We start from the raw sequence: 17,586 nt of genomic DNA, 5'->3' as shown, positions 1-17,586 counted from the left end.
GTATGGATAAAGATGAGGGTACAGGACTGAGGCCAAGGGCTCTCCAAGGCAGGGAGTCTCTTTAAAAGACAAATCTGGGGGCGCCTGGTGTGGATCAGTCAGTTAAGCATCTGCCTTTGGCTCAGGTCATGATCCCAGGGTCCTGGGATCAAACCCGGCATCAGACTCCCTGCTCAGCAGGAAGTCTGCTTCTCCCTCTTCCTCTGCCTTCTCCCCTACCCATGCTTGCTCTCCTCTTGCTCTCTCTCAAATAAATAAATAAAATCTTTTAAAAAAATAAAAGACAAATCTGATAAGAAAAAAAATTCATCACAATGAAGACACCCGTCAACTAGGAACTAGTTAAAAACACATATATTTAACATATATGTATATACGATATACATACATATACATATATATATATATATATAAAATATATGTAATGGAATGCTATGTAGCCAAAAAAAAAAGCAGAGGGGTGGGCAGCAGCCTTCCTTCAAGACTGGCTGGCATGCACCCTATGCCTCTTCTTCTTTCCCTACCTCCATCTGGCTTCTTGGAATGAAAATGTGCCAGGTGAAGCCCAATTTTGGATTCTGGAGACCCTAGAAATGGCTAAGGTACGAGCCAGAAGAAGGTTTCTGGAGACTTCATGGTACAGAGCCACCCCCCATCGTGGCTGCCAATCTCCAGACTGTTACTTGGAGAGACAGACATTCCTATTTTGTCTAAGTCACTGGCACTTTGGGGTTACCCTCTGTCACATCATACCTAACTAATAAACCCTGGATCAGAGTAGGCAATCAGTAAATACCAGTAAAGGACACCTGGGTGGCTCAGTCGGTTAAGCATCTGCCTTCAGCTCAGGTCATGATCTCAGGGTCCTGGGATCGAGTCCCATATTGGGCTCCCTGCTCAGCGGGGAGTCTGCTTCTCCCTCTCCCTCTGCCTGCTACTCCACCTGCTTGTGCTCTCTCTGTCAAATAAACAAATTAAATCTTAAAAAAAAAAAGTAAATACCAGTAATATTCCACAATATCATACTTGATAATTTTTTAAAGATTTTTAAAATTTATTTTTGAGAGAGAGAGAGCAAGCATGAGCAGGGGGAGGGGAAGAGGGAGCAGCAGACTCCCCACTGAGCAGGGAACCCGGACCCCAGGATCATGACCTGAGTAAAAGGCAGATGCTTAACCAACTGAGCCACCCAGGTGCCCTTGATAATTTTTTTAATTTAAAATTTTAATGATTTAATCAGCCCCCTCTTTTGGACACTTCCAATTCTTTGCTAATGTAAGTGTGGTAGACTGTCTCCAAGGATGGCCACCATCAATTTTTTCCATTCCGTGGGCCCCTGACACAACTCACACCGAGAGTCAATGTCCCCTTTCTCTCCCCTTGAATTTTGGTTTGGCCATGTGGCTTGCTCTGACTGACAGAATGTGGCAAAGACCTGCCATGTGACCTGCAGGCCAAGCGTTTAAGAAGACAAGTAGCTTCTGCCTCTTCTGTCTTGGGAGCCACTTGTCATGTGAGATGCAAAGCCCACCGTACCGTGAGGAAGCCCAAGCAGCCACATGGTGGGAGAGAGATGCCCAGCCAGCTGAGGTGAGGCTCCTGATAGGACTGCAGAATGTTCATGTGGATATTCCAGCCCCAGCAAACCCCACATAGAGAACAATCATAGGAGCTCAGGCCAGACTCCCCAGTTGTAAGAAGTAATAAGCTGGGGCTGTTTGAAACCCCTAGGTGTATGGGATTATTTGTTACACAGCACTAGCTAATTGAAACAACAGAGTGTATAAACAGATCTGCCATAGATGGCCTTATGGCCAACTCTTGGTGCTCACCTTTGATCATTTCCTAAAAAGGAGTAACTAGAGGGGCGCCTGGGTGGCTCAGTTGGTTAAGCAACTGCTTTCGGCTCAGGTCATGATCCTGGAGTCCTGGGATGGAGTCCCGCATCGGGCTCCCTGCTCTGCGGGGAGTCTGCCTCTCCCTCTGACCCTCCCCCTCTCATGCTCTCTCTCTCTATCTCATTCTCTCTGTCAAATAAATAAATAAAATCTTAAAAAAAAAAAAAAAGGAGTAACTAGAAGTAGACTATGTGAATCTGAGACGTGGTGTCAACTTTGTTTCCAGAGAAGTTGTTGCGATGTTGGTGAGCTGTTTACGGGATTATCCATCTGCCCACAGCCTCTTCAGTCCTTGGTTTTCCATTTCTTTTCTTAATTTTCAATTTCTATCCATTTCAACAGGCCTGTTCTGCATACATCTAAGAAGCGGTAACAATGATCAGAGCTTCTCTCTGACCACAGAGTAATAACCTGAAACTAGTAGGATGGACTGATTTTGTAGCCAAGAGTCAAAATACTCCCCCTCCATCCCTCCCGTCCTACCTACTAACGTGGATTCATTCACGGAGAACATACTGTGCAAACAAAGTTGGCAAGAATAAGGCACACGTTAACTACCTGAGCACCTCCGATGTGCCAGGCACTGTTCAAAAGTTGCCTTTTTTTAAAAGAAGATTTTATTTATTCATTTGACAGAGAGAGAGCACAAGCAGGGGGAGCAGCAGAGGGAGAGGGAGAAGCAGGCTCCTGCTGAGCAGGGAGCCCAACACAGGACTCGATCTCACAACCCTGATATTGTGACCTGAGCCGAAACCAAGAGTTGGACGGTTAACCGTCTGAGCCAGCCAGGTGCCCCTTGGATGGCCATTAAACATGGCAAAGGTTCCAGAGCGGGCCTGGGATATCAGCAAGGGGAATCAGGGAAGACTTCTCTAAAGGGGTGACGTTTGAGGGGGGATTTGTATGTCAGGAAGGAGCTAGATTCAGGAAGAGGACGCAAGCAAAGCCCAGGTGCCCGCTTGGGGCTTGGTGTGTTTGAGGGACAGAAAGCTGGCTGGTGTCACCGCTGGAGCCAAGTGGGGAAGGCAACGTGGAAGTAGGTGAGGGAAGAGGTCAGCGTGGGTGACAGGGAGCCAATGGGAGGGCTTCAGGCCGGGGAGGGATATGGTAAGCTTTCTCAGCTTGCTGAATGAAGAAGTAACCCCGGGACACAAGGGAGAAGCTGGAACACACATGGGGCTGTTACTGACGGTGGTAACCAGCACGGAGGAGGTGAAAAGTAGTTGAACTCTGGACAGGTAGAGCAGGTGAAACAAAGGGAGGCGGTGAGGTCAGGGGGTGTGGGGGCGTGCTGGAGGAGGGACTGCGGTAGCCGCTGACGGCCCACCCTTCTCCCCAGGGCAGGGCGGGAGCTCAGGGCCCTAGGGGAACCGTCTGGGCAGGGCTACCCACCTGACTCACAGCAGAAACTGGGACAGCCCACCCACCTCCGCAGTCCCCACCGGGGAATGCCACGCCCCAGGCCGAACACTGGCTCCCCCCACCCCCAACTCCTGACAGTGACACCTAGATCTAGGCCTTCATGCGGGAGTGCCTCCAAGGCCTCCTACAAGCTCTTCTACTTCCAGGTCTTTCTCTCAGTCCTGCCCTGATTCCATAAGGCGGGAGTGTCCGTGTCCTGTTCTCTCTCCCCAGCAGACGGGGATCCGCTGTGAACACAGAGGGTACAAAAACTACCCTTCTCTAGGGCACCCAGCATCAGTGTTAGCGTCCAGCATTTAGGCTCTGTCTGCCTGGTGAACTCCTATCTATCTGTCAAAACCCACCTCAAAAGGACCCTCCTAAAGGAGGACTTCTTGGACCCGGTGGTTCCTAGCTAACACGAGCAATAATTAAAACCCACCACTAGCGAATACAAACTGAGCACTTACTATCTGAGGGCCTTACAGCAGCCCTAGGCTGTATGTTATCATTATCCCTATTTACAGATGGAAAACGGAGGCTCAGGGACACACGACTAGTAAGTAATGGGGACCAGATTTGAACTCGGGGGACTTCAATATGTTGCTTCAGCAGCAGGTCTCTTTAAATCCTTCCCTGTGAGATTGGTTTGATCATTGCCATCTTCCAGATGAGAAACTTCAGGCTCAGAGAGGGTTAAACAATGCACCTAAGATCACACAGCACTTCATGGGTTGAGCCAGCTTGGCAGGTTGGGCAGCTGCCTCTAAAGCTCTCAGCTCTTAACTTTCCTCCCTTATCACCTCTTGGTTCAAAGTGTAGTTGATAAGCATCTGTTTGTGTGCCAGGCACCATTCTAGGCTCTGGCGACACCTGTAAGAAGGCAGCATTTGAGCGGATTTGGAGGAAAAGAGGGGTCCCAAACATTAGCAGGAGCCTTCCTACTTCCATCCCTTTGCCCATTCTTATCCTGCCAGGAATGTCTTTCCCCACCTAACAAACTCCTATCCATCCTTCAAAACCCAGCTCCAATACTCACTCCTCCTAGGAAACCTTTCCACACAGATCTCCCAGGCAGAGTCTGCAACACCCATCCTTGGGCTCCCACAGCCTGGGGTCCATAGATGAATGGAAAGGTCTCTGTAGGAGTTAGCCCCACCAAGCTGGAAGCTCGGCTAGGCCCCAGCCGAGTGGGCACAATGGAGATGATTTTTATTTACTTATATTATTATTATTATTAAAGTAAGCTTTAGCCCAATGTGGGGCTTGAACTCACAACCCCCAGATGCAGTCGCACGTTCCACCGACTGAACCAGTCAGGCGCCCCTGGAGCTGATTTTTAAATTAAGGAGTAACCAATTCTTTGGGAAGAGGACTAGAACTCGCCGCATTAAAGACCCTCCGCCTCCGCCCCCTTCGGGCTCCGCCCCTCCCTCGCCCCGCCCCTAAGCATGCCCGTCCGGCTCCCGGGACGTGGGCGGCCGGTGAGCATGCGCCCTAGACGCAAAGCACACCGGGAGTTGTAGTTCCGCCATCGGACGGAAGCCGGGACGGACTGCGGCGGGATGTGGCCCGGAATATTGGTTGGGGGGGCCCGGGTGGCGGCAGGTGGGTCCCCCGCGCTGGGGCCTCGCCTCGCCGCCCGGTTCTCCCCGCGGCGGACGCCCAAGACCGGCCTGGCCCTGCAGCGGAGCCTGCACGCGACGGCGGCCCGGGCTCTCCCGCTCATTCCCATCGTGGTGGAGCAGACGGTACAGCGGCCGCGGGAACTCGGCCCCGGGTGCGAGTCGGGGGTCTCGGGGCCGGGGGCACGGCCGGCCCCTGACCCTCACCGCCATCTTTCTCCCCCAGGGTCGCGGCGAGCGCGCCTATGACATCTACTCGCGGCTGTTGCGGGAGCGCATCGTGTGTGTCATGGGCCCGGTGAGTGCCCCGCCGGGATCCTCCCCTGTGCCTGCCCAGACTCGACGCGCCCCTCCTCCTCGAACCCCCTTGAACTCTTGACCCTTCCCCCTTGACCTACTGCCAAGGCTCTGCCCTGGTCCGAGTCTGACACCCCACTTCCTGGGCACATAAGCCTTAAGCCCCTTCTTCTGGCCCCCACCCCCCACCCCCACCCCTTCTTCAAACTCTCTGCTTTTCCCTTCCCCATCTCTGACTCCCTTCCTTACCAATGATTCTCCTCCCCATTCCTGGCTCTGATCCCTCTCTCCAACCCTCCTGACCCCTTCCCTTCCTTGCCCTGAGCCCACTGACTCCCCCCTTCCTGTGCCCAACCCCCCGTGGGGCGCTACCACCCCTCACCACCTCCCCTCCCTGGTCCTGAGTTCTCCGCAGCCGTCTTACTTGGGCTGTGACACCCGTCCTTGTTCCCTGACTTCATCCCCAGCCACCTCCCAGTTGCTTCCATTAGCCCCTCCTTACCCCCCAGCTGCGCCAGCCCACCCTCCCCGCTTACTTGCAGATCGACGACAGTGTCGCCAGCCTGGTTATCGCGCAGCTGCTGTTCCTGCAGTCCGAGAGCAACAAGAAGCCCATCCACATGTACATCAACAGCCCCGGTGAGCAGAGCCTTCCCTGGGGCCAGGGCCGCTTCCTGGGACACTCCAGGTGACTCGGGGGACAGAGAACCCCCCCCCAATCAGGAACATTCTCCCTGTGGAGGAAGAAAGGGTGCTGAGCTTCCTTCAGAATCCCCAAACGGTCTCCAAACCTCCAAAAGTTGCCTGTTCCTTGCTTTTAAGTCTAGGTTCACAAATGGGCAGCTGAGCCTGTCTCCTTGATTCCACACATAACATTTTACCAACCTGACCTGGTGGTCAGCATTTTAAAACTGGTAGCTGCCACCACCGGCTGGTCCCCCTCGCAAAAGAGAATAGCTCATCTTGACTGAGTGCCGACTGTGCCCTGTACTTTAAGCGTTTTATAGGCACTGAACTCATCCGGTCCTCGTGGCAGCTGCCGGTGGTAGGTAGTGTTCAGTGATCCCCGGTCTGCCGGAGACACCGTGGCTGGGAGGCTGGGTAGCTTGCCCAAGGTCACACCGACGACATTGCCAGGACAGACTGGCTCCAGAGCTTCCCTTTCGGCCACCACTCTCCCCGACTTCCACTTTCTCTTGAAACTCTGACAGATCGGGTCCGCCCCGGGCCCATGTGCACAGGGGCCAACAGTCAGCTCACTCTGGAGCATGCGCTCTCCTCTTTGCCCCCACTCAGTTCGTGTCACCCGTTGCTGGGGGCTGCCTCTACACAAGCCCTCCCCAAGGCCAGGGGCTTCGCTAGGGAAAGGATGCGGGGAGGACAGCACAGCCCCTCACTCTCCCCGTGCTCCCCCCGTCCCCCCGCAGGAGGCATGGTGACCTCGGGCCTGGCCATCTACGACACGATGCAGTACATCCTGAACCCCATCTGCACGTGGTGCGTGGGCCAGGCCGCCAGCATGGGCTCCCTGCTTCTGGCCGCCGGCACCCCAGGCATGCGCCACTCACTCCCCAACTCCCGCATCATGATCCACCAGCCCTCCGGGGGTGCCCGGGTGAGTGCCGGCGCCATGCAGTCTGCTTTGGGATGGGGGGTGCTGTCTGGACAGGAGGACTGACTGGGTAGAAGTCACGGGGGAGTGTCAGTGTTTGAAATATGGGTTTTACAATGATTCGTGTATGGTGAGGCCATCTGATCAGGAAAGGACTGCCTTGGGAAGATGGTTTGTTACTCCCAGTTCCCAAGGCGGCGGGGGAGGGGGGGCGCGCACGTGGGAAGCACCAGGGTCACTCCAGAGGCAGAGAGCGGGGGTGGGGTGGGGGGTGGTGGGGAGTGGACAGGGAATTTACTGTGGTTTCTGCAGGAAGGAACAGTGAGGCAGGGCCAGCGGGCTCAGGACTGGCTAGTTTGAATGATCTCAGCAGGCTCAGGGGGGTCGGGGCAGGGGACAGTGGCCCTGAGTATGAGAACCCCACAGAGGAGGTGGTTGAGGGCGTGCACACTGATGACTGGTTTGCCCGTGAAAACTCATGGCTGAGCTGGAGCTTTCGCTCTCCAGGAATCCGCTTGCCCAGGGGCGAGGCTCCACATGCAGAAAATGCAGTTAATACAGGAAGCCTTGGGGCGCCTGAGTGGCTCAGCTGGTTAAGCTCTTGATTTTGGCTCAGGTCATGGTCTCGGGGTCACCTGATCGAGCCCCGCATTGCATCAGGCTCCCTGCTCAGCGGGGAGTCTGCTTCTCCCTCTCCCTCTGCCCCTCCCCCCACCTCTCTCTCTCTAAAATGAATAAATAAAATCTTAAAAAAAAATACAGGAAGACTTCCTGTGTTTTGGGGGCAAAGATGCAGCAGGGTGTGCACGGCCTCGAGAAGCCCCGCTCACCTGTCTGAACGACCTCTCCAGCCTCCCTGTGAGTGGCTGATGCTCCTTCTGACCTTCTCCCTCTTACCTGCCCCTGGGCCACCCCCCAGGGCCAAGCCACAGACATTGCCATCCAGGCAGAGGAGATCATGAAACTCAAGAAGCAGCTCTACGGCATCTACGCCAAGCATACCAAACAGAGCCTGCAGGTGATCGGTGAGTGCCCCTGCCCCGGGCGGACCCCCGCCTGCCCCCCTTTATTTTAACCAACACACACATATGTGGCAGGCCTTGTGACACTCAGGGCTGGACCATCCTCCGTCCTGGCCGCTGTGGGACGTGGAGCAGCGTCCCTGGCTGCTGACCACTGGATGTCAATAGCATCTTCTGTTTGTGACGACCGAAGCTGCCTCCCAGGGTCCCCCGGGGGGCAGAATCACCCCCAGTGGAGATCCCCTGTCCTGAGCACTTTAAAAAGACCAATCAGCAGAATCTTGACGAAAACTTCCTTGAAACAAGTCAAAGGTTTGAACGCGGTCCTCAGTAAAGAATATTCCAAATAGCCAAGAAATATAAGAAAAGCTGCTTATCATCTTTAGTGATGATATTTAAAAATGGCATCATTAGGGGCGCCCGGCCGGCTCAGTCAGGAGAGCACGTGACTCTTGATCTCAGGGTCGGGAGTTCAAGCCCCACGTTGGGCATGGAGACTACTCAAAAATAAATAAATTAATAAATAAATAAAATTTATTTATTAAAAATAAAATAAGGCGCCTGGGTGGCTCAGTTGGTTAAGCGACCGCCTTCAGCTCAGGTCATGATCCTGGAGTCCCGGGATCGACTCCCGCATCAGGCTCCCTGCTCCATGGGAAGCCTACTTCTCCCTCTGACCCTACCCCCTCTCATGCACTCTCTCTCTCAAATAAATAAATAAAATCTTTAAAAATATATACATATATTTTTTAAGATTTATTTATCTTATTTTATTTTCATTTTTAAAAAGATTTTATTTATTTGAGAGAGAGAGACACAGCGAGAGAGGGAACACAAGCAGGGGGCAGTGGGAGAGGGAGAAGCAGGCTTCCCGCTGAGCAGGGAGCCCGATGCGGGGCTCGATTCCAGGATCCTGGGATCATGACCTGAGCCGAAGGCAGACGCTTAACGACTGAGCCACCCAGGCGCCCCTAAGATTTATTTTAGACAGTACGTGGGGGGAGGGGCAGAGGCATAGGGAGAGAGAAATCCAAGCAGACGCCACACTGACCGTGGAGCCCGACACAGGCTCTATCTCACAGCCCTGAGATCATGACCTGAGCTGAAACCAAGAGTTGGACGCTTAACTGACTGTGCCACCCAGGCGCCCCTTGTCCATCTATTTTTTTTTTTTTAAATAACATCATTAGTCTTTAGAGAAAGACCTGTTAAGGCCGCAGTGAGATGCCATTTCAATCCATTAGAACAGCTAAAATCTAAAACCCAACACCCAGTGCCAGTGAGAATGTGGAGCAGCTGGAATGCTCACCCTCGGCAGGCGGGACTGAGGATGGCAGCACCGTTCTGGAAGGCCGTCTGACGCTCCCAGCTCAGGCTCGGAATGCCCCAAAATGCCACGGTTCCCCCGCTCCGCATGTAACCAAGAGAAGGGAGTGCTCGTGTCCACCAACGCTGCGGACAGGAACGCGGACGGCCGCCCTGTGTGTAGGAGCCCCACGCTGGGAGACACCCCCATGCCCAACAGCAGCGGGACGGGCGCCTCGGTGCGTTATTTACGCCGTGGAATCCCACACGGCAACGACAGAGACCCGTCCACGGCGACCCACAGCAGCCGGGCTGAATCTCGGAAACATATTGCCGAGTGGGAAAAAGGAGTAAATACTCTGTGATTCCACATATTTTTTTTTTTTTAAAGATTTTATTTATTTATTTGACAGAGAGAGAGCACAAGCAGGGTGAGTGGCAGGCAGAGGCAGAGGGAGAAGCAGGCTCCCCGCAGAGCAGGGGGAGCCCGATGCGGGACTCGATCCCAGGACCCTGGGATCATGACCTGAGCCGAAGGCAGTCGCTTAACCAACTGAGCCACCCAGGCGCCCTGATTCCACATATTTAAAAACAAAAAGAAGCAGGCTTATTTATGCTGTCAGGCCACCGTTAGGCTAGCGGTTACTGTTGGGCCGGAGGAGTCAGTGACTGGAAGCAGGCTCAAGCAGGGGGCGGTCGGGGGCCCGGGTGCTGGCCATGTGGGTTATGCTCCGTCTGAAATTCACACTGTCTGCTTGCCATCTGGGTGTATATTAGACATCAATAACCAGTAAAAAAAGAAAAATGGAAATGGGTATTTTACTGATGGGGAAACTGAGGCACCAAGAGGGGAAGGCCAGGGTCATCCAGCGAAGAAGTGGCAGAACGGAGACCCCAGCCTGGCTCCAGGTATCCGTCCTTAACCCCACACATCCTTGCTTCCCCTGGCAGAGTCGGCCATGGAGAGGGACCGCTACATGAGCCCCATGGAGGCCCAGGAGTTTGGCATCTTGGACAAGGTTCTGGTCCACCCTCCCCAGGACGGTGAGGACGAGCCGGAGCTGGTGCAGAAGGAGCCCGCGGCGGTGGTGGCGGCCGCAGAGCCCACCCCAGCAAGCATCTGAGAGCTGGACCTCACCCTCCAGAGGAAAGTCGGGGGAGCCAGCCAGCCAGCCAGTCAGACGCTGGAGCCCCAGCCCTGCCCACCCCTCGCTGCTGAGCCTGGAAGGGCCCCGTGAGGAACTCTGGGTTTGGGGCTGCCCCTCCGGGCAGGTATCTGGAATGAGACACTATGATTTTCAATTAAATCTTTGTAGTCTTTGATCCCCACCTGTGTCACCTTCCCTGCCTGCTCCACCGTGGCATGCACACGTGTGCCCTGCACAAGGCCTCTTCTGCTTTCACCGTGACCCTGAGGCTCTGACCTTCCAAGCCCTAACTGCAGCCAACTCTCCTGAACAAATAGGACATTTCAGGCACTGTTCTAGAGGTCACGACATATCGTGAAGAAAACAAAAATCCCTGTCTTCAAAGAACTTCTTCTTGAGGAGGTAGACAGTTTTTGAAAAAGCAGGGAAATAGTTATACAGTGTGTGTGAGAGAGAGAGAGTTACAGCTTTCGATGGGGTGGCCAGTGAAGGCCTTGCTGGGAAGGTGATGCTTGAACAAGGTTTAAGGTGAGAGAGAGAGCAGTCCAGGCAGTGGGCATAGCAAGTGCAAAGGCCCTGTGGCAGGACTGGCTGCCATGTGGGAGGGGCCCCTGAGGACACTCGTGGCTGAAGTGGAATGGCAGGGGGACAGTGGAGAGATGAGAACAGAAAGGAAGGAGGACAGACCTTAAAAGGCCTGGTAGATCTGAGCAAGGAGGGAGATGAGCCATGGAGGGTTCTAAGAAGAATGACAGGAAGACTGTGGCTTCCATGGAGTACTGGGAGGACTGCAGCCAGCGTGGAAACCGGAGACCAGTTCAGAGACTTGGAATAATCAGATGAAGGCTGGCGGCCCCAGCTGGGTGGCCAGGAGAGGTCAGATTCTAGCCAGGTTTTAAGGCAGAGCTGACAGGTGGAATGGCTGCAGGGAGGCGCAGGTGCGGGGGCAGGGGATCAGGAGTCGAGTCTGGACACTTTACTTCTGGTGTTTGACGTGCCTCAGACATCCCAGGGGATGGATAAATCTGGGGTGAGGGTTGGGAATGAAAATGGAAAAGACATCATTGGGATGTCGATAAATTAGCAGTCAGGCTGAGAACCGGCTGCTGGATCTGGAGGGGCACTTTCAGTGCTGTGGGGGCCAAAAGCCAGCCTGGAGTGCACCCAGAGGGAAGGGGCGGGAAGACATGGGAGCTGGACACATTTTTCAAGGAATTTCATTGTATAAGGAGAGCAGAGAACCTGTGGCTGTCCCTGGAGGGGTCGTGGGGTCAATATTCCAACATGTATTTCTAAAAAGATAAATCCTTAAAAAGACCACCAGAATACCATTTGCAAACCTAAAAAAAACAATACTTAACTATCGTCACATATTCAACCAGTGTCCAAATCTCCCTGGTTACCTCTATGTTTTTAGTTTGTTCGAATCAGCATCGAAATAAGGTGCACCTTGCAACTGGTAGGTATATCCCAAAGTCTCTTTTAACTGTGGGTTTTCCCCTTAATCTCTCTCTCAATCTCTCCCTCTTTTTCTTCTCTTTCCTTGAAATTCACTCTCTTTTCTCGGGGACTTTCCATCTGAATTTTGATGATTGGATCAGGATGGGCTGTGACCTCTGTCCTTGATATTTCCTGTGACTTGAGGTATAAACCTAGATAAGTCTGATCAGATTCAGGTTCCATTTTTGGCAAGTGACCTCTTAGGTGGAGGTGCGCACGTCCATCAGGAGGCGCCCAAAGTCTCGTGGTCCCTCATTTTGTGATGTTAGGGGCAGATAACAATCCGTGTCTAGATCCACTAGGGCAGCAAAGTGGTGCTCTGTCAATTCTACGCTTAAAGGAAGAGGAGGGTTTTTTTTTTACTTATAAGGTGGGAGCCAGCCTGTTTGTACACGGGTGGGAATGACCCAGTTGAGAGGGGGCATGGGTGATGCTTGGCTTCAACCTTTGACCCCAACCTCTAACTTGGCCCCACCCCATGATCATGGCCTTGATGTCACTACCCTGAACCCCGTGCCCTTGACCCCTTCCTCTCAGCCTGAGCGGACTTTTCCCTTAATCTCAAGTCCCGGCCGACTCCACAACCCGGGCCTTGGCCCAAAGCCTCCAATAGCCCCTGGCCCAGAACCCCAGGCGGAATCCCGCCGTCGAGCCCCGCCCCCCGGCCTCCATCTTCGGCGCCCCACAGCGGGGGAAGAGGTGGGTTCTACGGGAAGCCAATAGCTTGAGAGGGCGAGCCGAGCAGCAACCAGTAGCCTTGGCCGGGAGGCGGGACTCTGGGAAAGGCCAATCACTGAAGCGGCTCGGTGCGGCCACAGCCAATGGCTCGGGGCGGGGGCGTAGCCCCGACTCCGACCGCTTCCACGACCCGGCTCCGGGGTTATGGCCGGGAGTGGTCGGCTGGCGCTGGGGACGCTACCGGTGCCCGGCTGGGTGCGGGGCTCGGGCCCGGCTGTACTGAGCCGCCTTCGGGACGCGGCTGTGGTGCGGCCAGGTTTCCTAAGCGCGGCCGAGGAGGAGACGCTGAGCCGCGAGCTAGAGCCCGAGCTGCGCCGCCATCGCTACGAATACGATCACTGGGACGCGGTGAGGCCGGCGGCGCTGGGGGCGGGGCCGCGGGCGGGCGGGGCCTGGAATGACGCTCTGGGCGGGGCTACGGCGGAGGCGGGGCCACGGCGGAGGCGGGGCCTGTGGCGTTAAAGGTGGGCGCAGAGGTGGGGCACTGGGTTGTAAGGGGGCTGTAGTTGGGGGCGGGGTCTTGATGCCCGGGGGCTTTGCGGGCAGGGAAAGCACTTCGGAGATGAGGGCTTGGCCATAGCTGGAGGCCGGACCTGGAACTGTAAGGTGTTTAGGGGACAGCAGCAAGGTTGGGGCCGAAACAGGTGTGGAGCGAGATGAGGGAGGGTCACCAGTTGGGGGCGGAGACAGAAGACTTGAGCGGGCCGAGACAGACGTTATTGAATATTGCGGTGGGCCAGCATTGGGGACAAGCTCTGGGACTGAATTGGAACCTGAAGGCGGGTGCAAAGGAGTAAGGCCAGGCCTAGTAGGACAGGGGTTGGGCTTTGAGACCCAGGATCTTAGGGTAGATAGGACCAAGGTGGTAAGTTGAGGGTGGTGTCAAAGGTCATGCTGGGAAAACCAGTCCTTTGCACTCTGCCCACCACCCTCTCCATCCCCCCCCCCCGTGCCTCAGTTTTCCTGTTCCCTCTGGGAGCTTCCTGACTTGACCGAAGCTCCCTGTGTAGGCCATCCACGGTTTCCGAGAGACGGAAAAGTCACGCTGGTCAGAGGCAAGCCGGGCCATCCTGCAGCGCGTGCAAGCAGCTGCCTTTAGCCCTGGCCAGACCCTGCTGTCCCCGGTGCATGTGCTGGACCTGGAACCTCGGGGCTACATCAAGCCGCACGTGGACAGCATCAAGGTGGGCAGAGGCCGGAGCCTTGGAGCTCCCAGCTGGGGCTGGGCCGGCCAGGCCAGAGCTGACTGGCCACCATGTCCCCTCTTCCAGTTCTGTGGAGCCACCATCGCTGGTCTGTCCCTACTCTCTCCCAGCGTCATGCGGCTGGTGCACACCCAGGAGCCAGGGGAGTGGCTGGAACTCTTGCTGGAGCCAGGCTCCCTCTACATCCTTAGGTACTGCCCAGCCAGGGAGCCCCCCGCCCCAGTAACTCATCAGATGCCCACCTAGCATGTCCAGCACCTTCTCTTTTTCAGCCCTCCCAGCGGACTCGATCATTCCCCCATGGCAGGCAGTCTGCCTGGCACAGGGGCTGCCCTCACCCCACGCTGCCACAGCCTGTTTTCTCTTGCAGGGGCTCAGCCCGTTATGACTTCTCCCATGAGATTCTTCGGGATGAGGAGTCCTTTTTTGGGGAGCGTCGGGTTCCCCGGGGCCGACGCATCTCTGTGATCTGCCGCTCCCTCCCTGAGGGGATGGGACCAGGGGAGCCGGGGCAGCCGCCCCCAGCCTGCTGAACCCCAGGCCCTTCCCCCAGCTTCTCGGAGACACCGTGTTTGTGAATAAAGTTGGAGAGTGGACAAGCTCACTGGCTGTTCGCAGGGGCCGAGCGGAGCAGGGGCGGCCCAGGACCCCCCCCCCCGGCCCCCCCGCCTCCCCGCACCGGGAGCTGAGATGGTGGGGTCAAGGCACACTCTGGCTGAACACAGTCCTGCGGCCGCAGCTCCTTTATTATGCTCCTCGTGGCCGGCCCGCAGCCCACCTCCCCTCCGGTCTCCAATAAATAAGTCCGCAGAGCTCCTCGCGGAGCCGCGGGGCCCCAGGCCAGGCGTCCTTAGGCGCCGCAGCTGCAGGCAGCCGCCGAGAGCTGGGGCAGCCGCTGCCAGCGGTGGCGGTCGTCGAGAAAGGCCACGTCGGCGTAGCGGGTGGGCCGGCAGCAGGGCCCGCCGTGGGCTCGGCCCTGGCCCCGCAGCCGGGCCAGCGTCAGGCCGTGCTGGGTGCGCGCGCCGCGGGGGCAGCTGCCCGCACAGTAGCGGAAGATGACCGTCTCCTCCGAAGCGTAGCCCAGACCCAGCTCAGCCACAGGTAGGGGCAGGCTCCACAGCTGGCACGGGCTGGCCAGGGCTCGGCGCAGGCGGGCACCTGCGGGGGGCAAGGGGCAGCTGACAGCAAGCGGCGTCTGGGCAGGAAGGAGTTGGGGAGCCACGCGGGGTCCGGGAGTCCTTACCCAACTGCGGCCTCTGGGTCCCTCGGAGCTCTTCCTCCGCCACCAGAGCACCCCGAGCCCCGGGGCCCCTGCTGAGGCCCGGCTGCAGCGACAGGAGCAGCAGAGAGCAGAGTAGGACTCGTCCCATGGCCATCGTGGCGGGCGGGTCGTGGCGGTGGGGACGCCTCGCACCCTCAATTTATCCCCCTGCCGGGGCGGGGGAAATAACCTCTTCATTGCTGCTGCGTAGTGGCAGGACGACCCCGCATCCTCAGGCCAGTTCCTCTGCCCCACCCCCTGTGCCTCTTAAGAGTTAAGTGCTCACCCCCTCCCGGCCCCATCCAGACATTCCGCAGACCCATTTCAGACACCCCCTTCACCCCTGATTTACGAGGGCTGCGGCAGCCAGAGCTGAAGCCAGGGCGGGCCGCGGGGTCCCCCACCCCACCTGCTTTCTGGAAAGAGGTGGGGGGGGCACTGAGGACCCACCAGTGGGACCCTCTCCCCACTTAGGGTGTCAGGGCTCTGGGGTCCCCACACCGTGCACCAGGTAGAGGGGGATAGTGGGGAGAGACAGGTCAGCAGGTGGCCAGGCTGACGGGGATCCTCCATCATGGCTGCCACCTGGAGGATTAAGACATCATGCCCCTGTCTCCGGGCCTGGCTGAGCCAGCATCGAAACAGGAAAAGGGAGAGGCCCGGGGACAGCCAAGAACTGGGACACGAGGCTAGGAAGCTCACCCTGCAGGGACTCCTGTCTCTGGAAGGCCCACCTGAGGCCCCTGGGACCTCAGCCCCATCCCGGCATGAGGGCTGGAGGGGAGGGTAAACCCGCAGGGTCTGAGAGGCAGCAACAATTTCCAGTGACTTCCATGCCCAGCCCCTGTGACCTCAGGGAAACGAGGCCCACCCTCACTGTGAAAGGGGGCTAATCAGAGGTTCTGAGGACAGACAGACGGCACGTTTAGTGTTGAACATGCTGCCCGAGTGAGGGGCTTGCGAGAGCAAGCCTCCCTTTGAGGCAAAGGAAGCACGAAGAGCTTGGGCTCGCGCTTTAAGAGGTGCTCGATCCCACGTAGGTCAGACCAGGCCAAAACTCAGGTAGGAGCCTGCAGCCAGGGGGCAAAAACCAGCACATGCCTCCCCACGCCTGGGGGTATGTGTGCGACGCAGGTACACCCCGGGCTGTGGGGAGGGGTGCAAACCCGCAGCAGCTGAGCCTTTGCTCTGGAAACTGCCAGTCACCTCCCTCCTCCCCCAGGAAAACACGGGCTCGGGAACTCGCCCTACACAGGTGAGCACAGACAGGCTCAGGAGCCGCTTTCCAGGTTAGTAAGACTGGGAGTAACCCAAACTCTGCGTCCTGCTGGTGTGGTTACAGTGGTGCTTGTTGGGACCACCTTCAGACAAAAACTGTCACTTGGCCAAAGTGGCCCAGAATTAAACACTGGCAGGATTTTAAGCCAGATGCTGCTGAACACAGGCCCTTGCACCTACCCACTGGGGCACATGGGCTGGCCCGGTTGGGGAGGCCTCAGACCTCAGGCCCGTGGCTGGGAGGCCAGGGGTAAAATCGCCGGGTCAGGGGCAACACTGCTTTCCTGCTGCCCCCAAAAAGCCTGGCGGAAGGATGGGGAGGGAGGCTGGATGGACCTGGGACATTCCTAGGAATTAGCCTGTCATCTCTGGCATCTCTGCTCGGCGGCCAAGGGCCTGTGGAACTGGGTGGAGAAGTTTTCCACCCAGTATCCAGCCTCGGGCAAGGCGGAAGCCCCACATCCTGCCCCCCTCCCTCCAGCCGATCACACAGAACAGGGGTTCAAAAGTGGCACCACGGCCAAATTCCATTTCCCTCAATGAAACTGTCCACGAACTCAAAAAGCCTTCCCAAGGCAGAACGCCGGCAACACAAGATAAAATAAATGCATAACTAAGTTGTTAGAAATAAGGGGAGCCCGAGAAACATCGCTGGAAAGCTGAAAAACAGGGCCTAGGTGCCAACATCAGCAACAAAAGGGTTTGGGATGTCATGGCCACGTTGGGCCAGAGCCCACCAGCTGAGAACCACCTAACCCGGGCTCAGCCCAGGGCTCCTGGGCCACCTGGGTGGGAGGGAGCAAAGGCAAAAAGCACCTGCAGGATTGGCCTGCAAAGCCGACTGCCCAGGAGGCCCCCACAGAACCCCTGAGCCGGCCTCAGGTCCCCATTCAAAGTTATAAAACACAACAATCGATCGTGAAGAGGAATCACAAGGTAACACAGGATGCCCGCGAGTTTCAGGAACCAGGTGTCTGGCAGAGACCATAAGAAGACAGATGCTTAAAACAAAAATGTGAAAGAAGGGATCAAAAGCATTAGGGGCAAGGCACGCAAAACAGACCGGCTGATCTGAAAAGGAAGCAAAGATGATTCAAGGACTGGAGAACAGTCATGGAAGCGAAGCACTTCATGGGCTAAGGGGGACCAGCTACAACTAAACACAGAACCAGAAGCCAGAGCTGGAGAGACAGCCCACGTGCCCATGTGGGGTGGATGCTCAGTGAGTGCGACAGGCTGAGGACCAAGAGGAACAGGCTCTAAGGGGCAGCGGAAAGTTCCAGAGGGAGGGGCCCA

General features: G+C 56.5%; 3 protein-coding genes across 3 annotated transcripts; 2 read left to right on the top strand and 1 right to left on the bottom strand.

The window, feature by feature from the left end:
- Nucleotides 1-4,811: 4,811 nt before the first annotated feature.
- On the top strand, nt 4,812-10,483 carry CLPP (caseinolytic mitochondrial matrix peptidase proteolytic subunit). Its single transcript, XM_045863202.3, has 6 exons — nt 4,812-5,050; nt 5,151-5,222; nt 5,764-5,860; nt 6,649-6,836; nt 7,753-7,858; nt 10,112-10,483. Exons 1-6 carry the CDS (start codon nt 4,865-4,867, stop codon nt 10,282-10,284), a joined length of 822 nt encoding a protein of 273 aa, XP_045719158.1. The 5' UTR covers nt 4,812-4,864; the 3' UTR covers nt 10,285-10,483.
- A 154-nt stretch (nt 10,484-10,637) lies between these two features.
- ALKBH7 (alkB homolog 7) lies at nt 10,638-14,350 on the top strand. Its single transcript, XM_054504997.2, has 4 exons — nt 10,638-12,894; nt 13,557-13,730; nt 13,818-13,942; nt 14,122-14,350. The coding sequence occupies exons 1-4, from the start codon at nt 12,691-12,693 to the stop codon at nt 14,282-14,284; spliced, it is 666 nt and encodes a 221-aa protein (XP_054360972.1). The 5' UTR covers nt 10,638-12,690; the 3' UTR covers nt 14,285-14,350.
- A 251-nt stretch (nt 14,351-14,601) lies between these two features.
- PSPN (persephin) lies at nt 14,602-15,263 on the bottom strand. The gene is made up of 2 exons (XM_064572460.1): nt 14,995-15,263; nt 14,602-14,909 (listed from the first exon to the last, which is right to left on the bottom strand). The coding sequence occupies exons 1-2, from the start codon at nt 15,125-15,127 to the stop codon at nt 14,602-14,604; spliced, it is 441 nt and encodes a 146-aa protein (XP_064428530.1). The 5' UTR covers nt 15,128-15,263.
- Between the last annotated feature and the right edge of the window lie 2,323 nt (nt 15,264-17,586).

This window comes from Mirounga angustirostris, unplaced genomic scaffold (genome assembly GCF_029215605.1).
Source record: "Mirounga angustirostris isolate CCGP_5_RB_7025 unplaced genomic scaffold, mMirAng1.0.hap1 SCAF_1, whole genome shotgun sequence".
In the NCBI taxonomy this organism is placed as follows: domain Eukaryota; kingdom Metazoa; phylum Chordata; class Mammalia; order Carnivora; family Phocidae; genus Mirounga; species Mirounga angustirostris.
This window is presented reverse-complemented; position numbering and strand designations above follow the sequence as displayed.

Bases quoted from the DNA above. Each gene is read 5' to 3' on its own strand.
- PSPN (XM_064572460.1), bottom strand. From the start codon at position 15,127: ATGGCCATGGGACGAGTCCTACTCTGCTCTCTGCTGCTCCTGTCGCTG. The intron at 14,910-14,994 runs GTAAGGACTCCC...TGCCCCCCGCAG, and splicing joins GACCCAGAGGCCGCAGTTGG to GTGCCCGCCTGCGCCGAGCC.
- ALKBH7 (XM_054504997.2), top strand. From the start codon at position 12,691: ATGGCCGGGAGTGGTCGGCTGGCGCTGGGGACGCTACCGGTGCCCGGC. The intron at 12,895-13,556 runs GTGAGGCCGGCG...CTCCCTGTGTAG, and splicing joins AATACGATCACTGGGACGCG to GCCATCCACGGTTTCCGAGA. The intron at 13,731-13,817 runs GTGGGCAGAGGC...CCCCTCTTCCAG, and splicing joins CGCACGTGGACAGCATCAAG to TTCTGTGGAGCCACCATCGC.
- CLPP (XM_045863202.3), top strand. From the start codon at position 4,865: ATGTGGCCCGGAATATTGGTTGGGGGGGCCCGGGTGGCGGCAGGTGGG. The intron at 5,861-6,648 runs GTGAGCAGAGCC...GTCCCCCCGCAG, and splicing joins CATGTACATCAACAGCCCCG to GAGGCATGGTGACCTCGGGC. The intron at 7,859-10,111 runs GTGAGTGCCCCT...TTCCCCTGGCAG, and splicing joins ACAGAGCCTGCAGGTGATCG to AGTCGGCCATGGAGAGGGAC.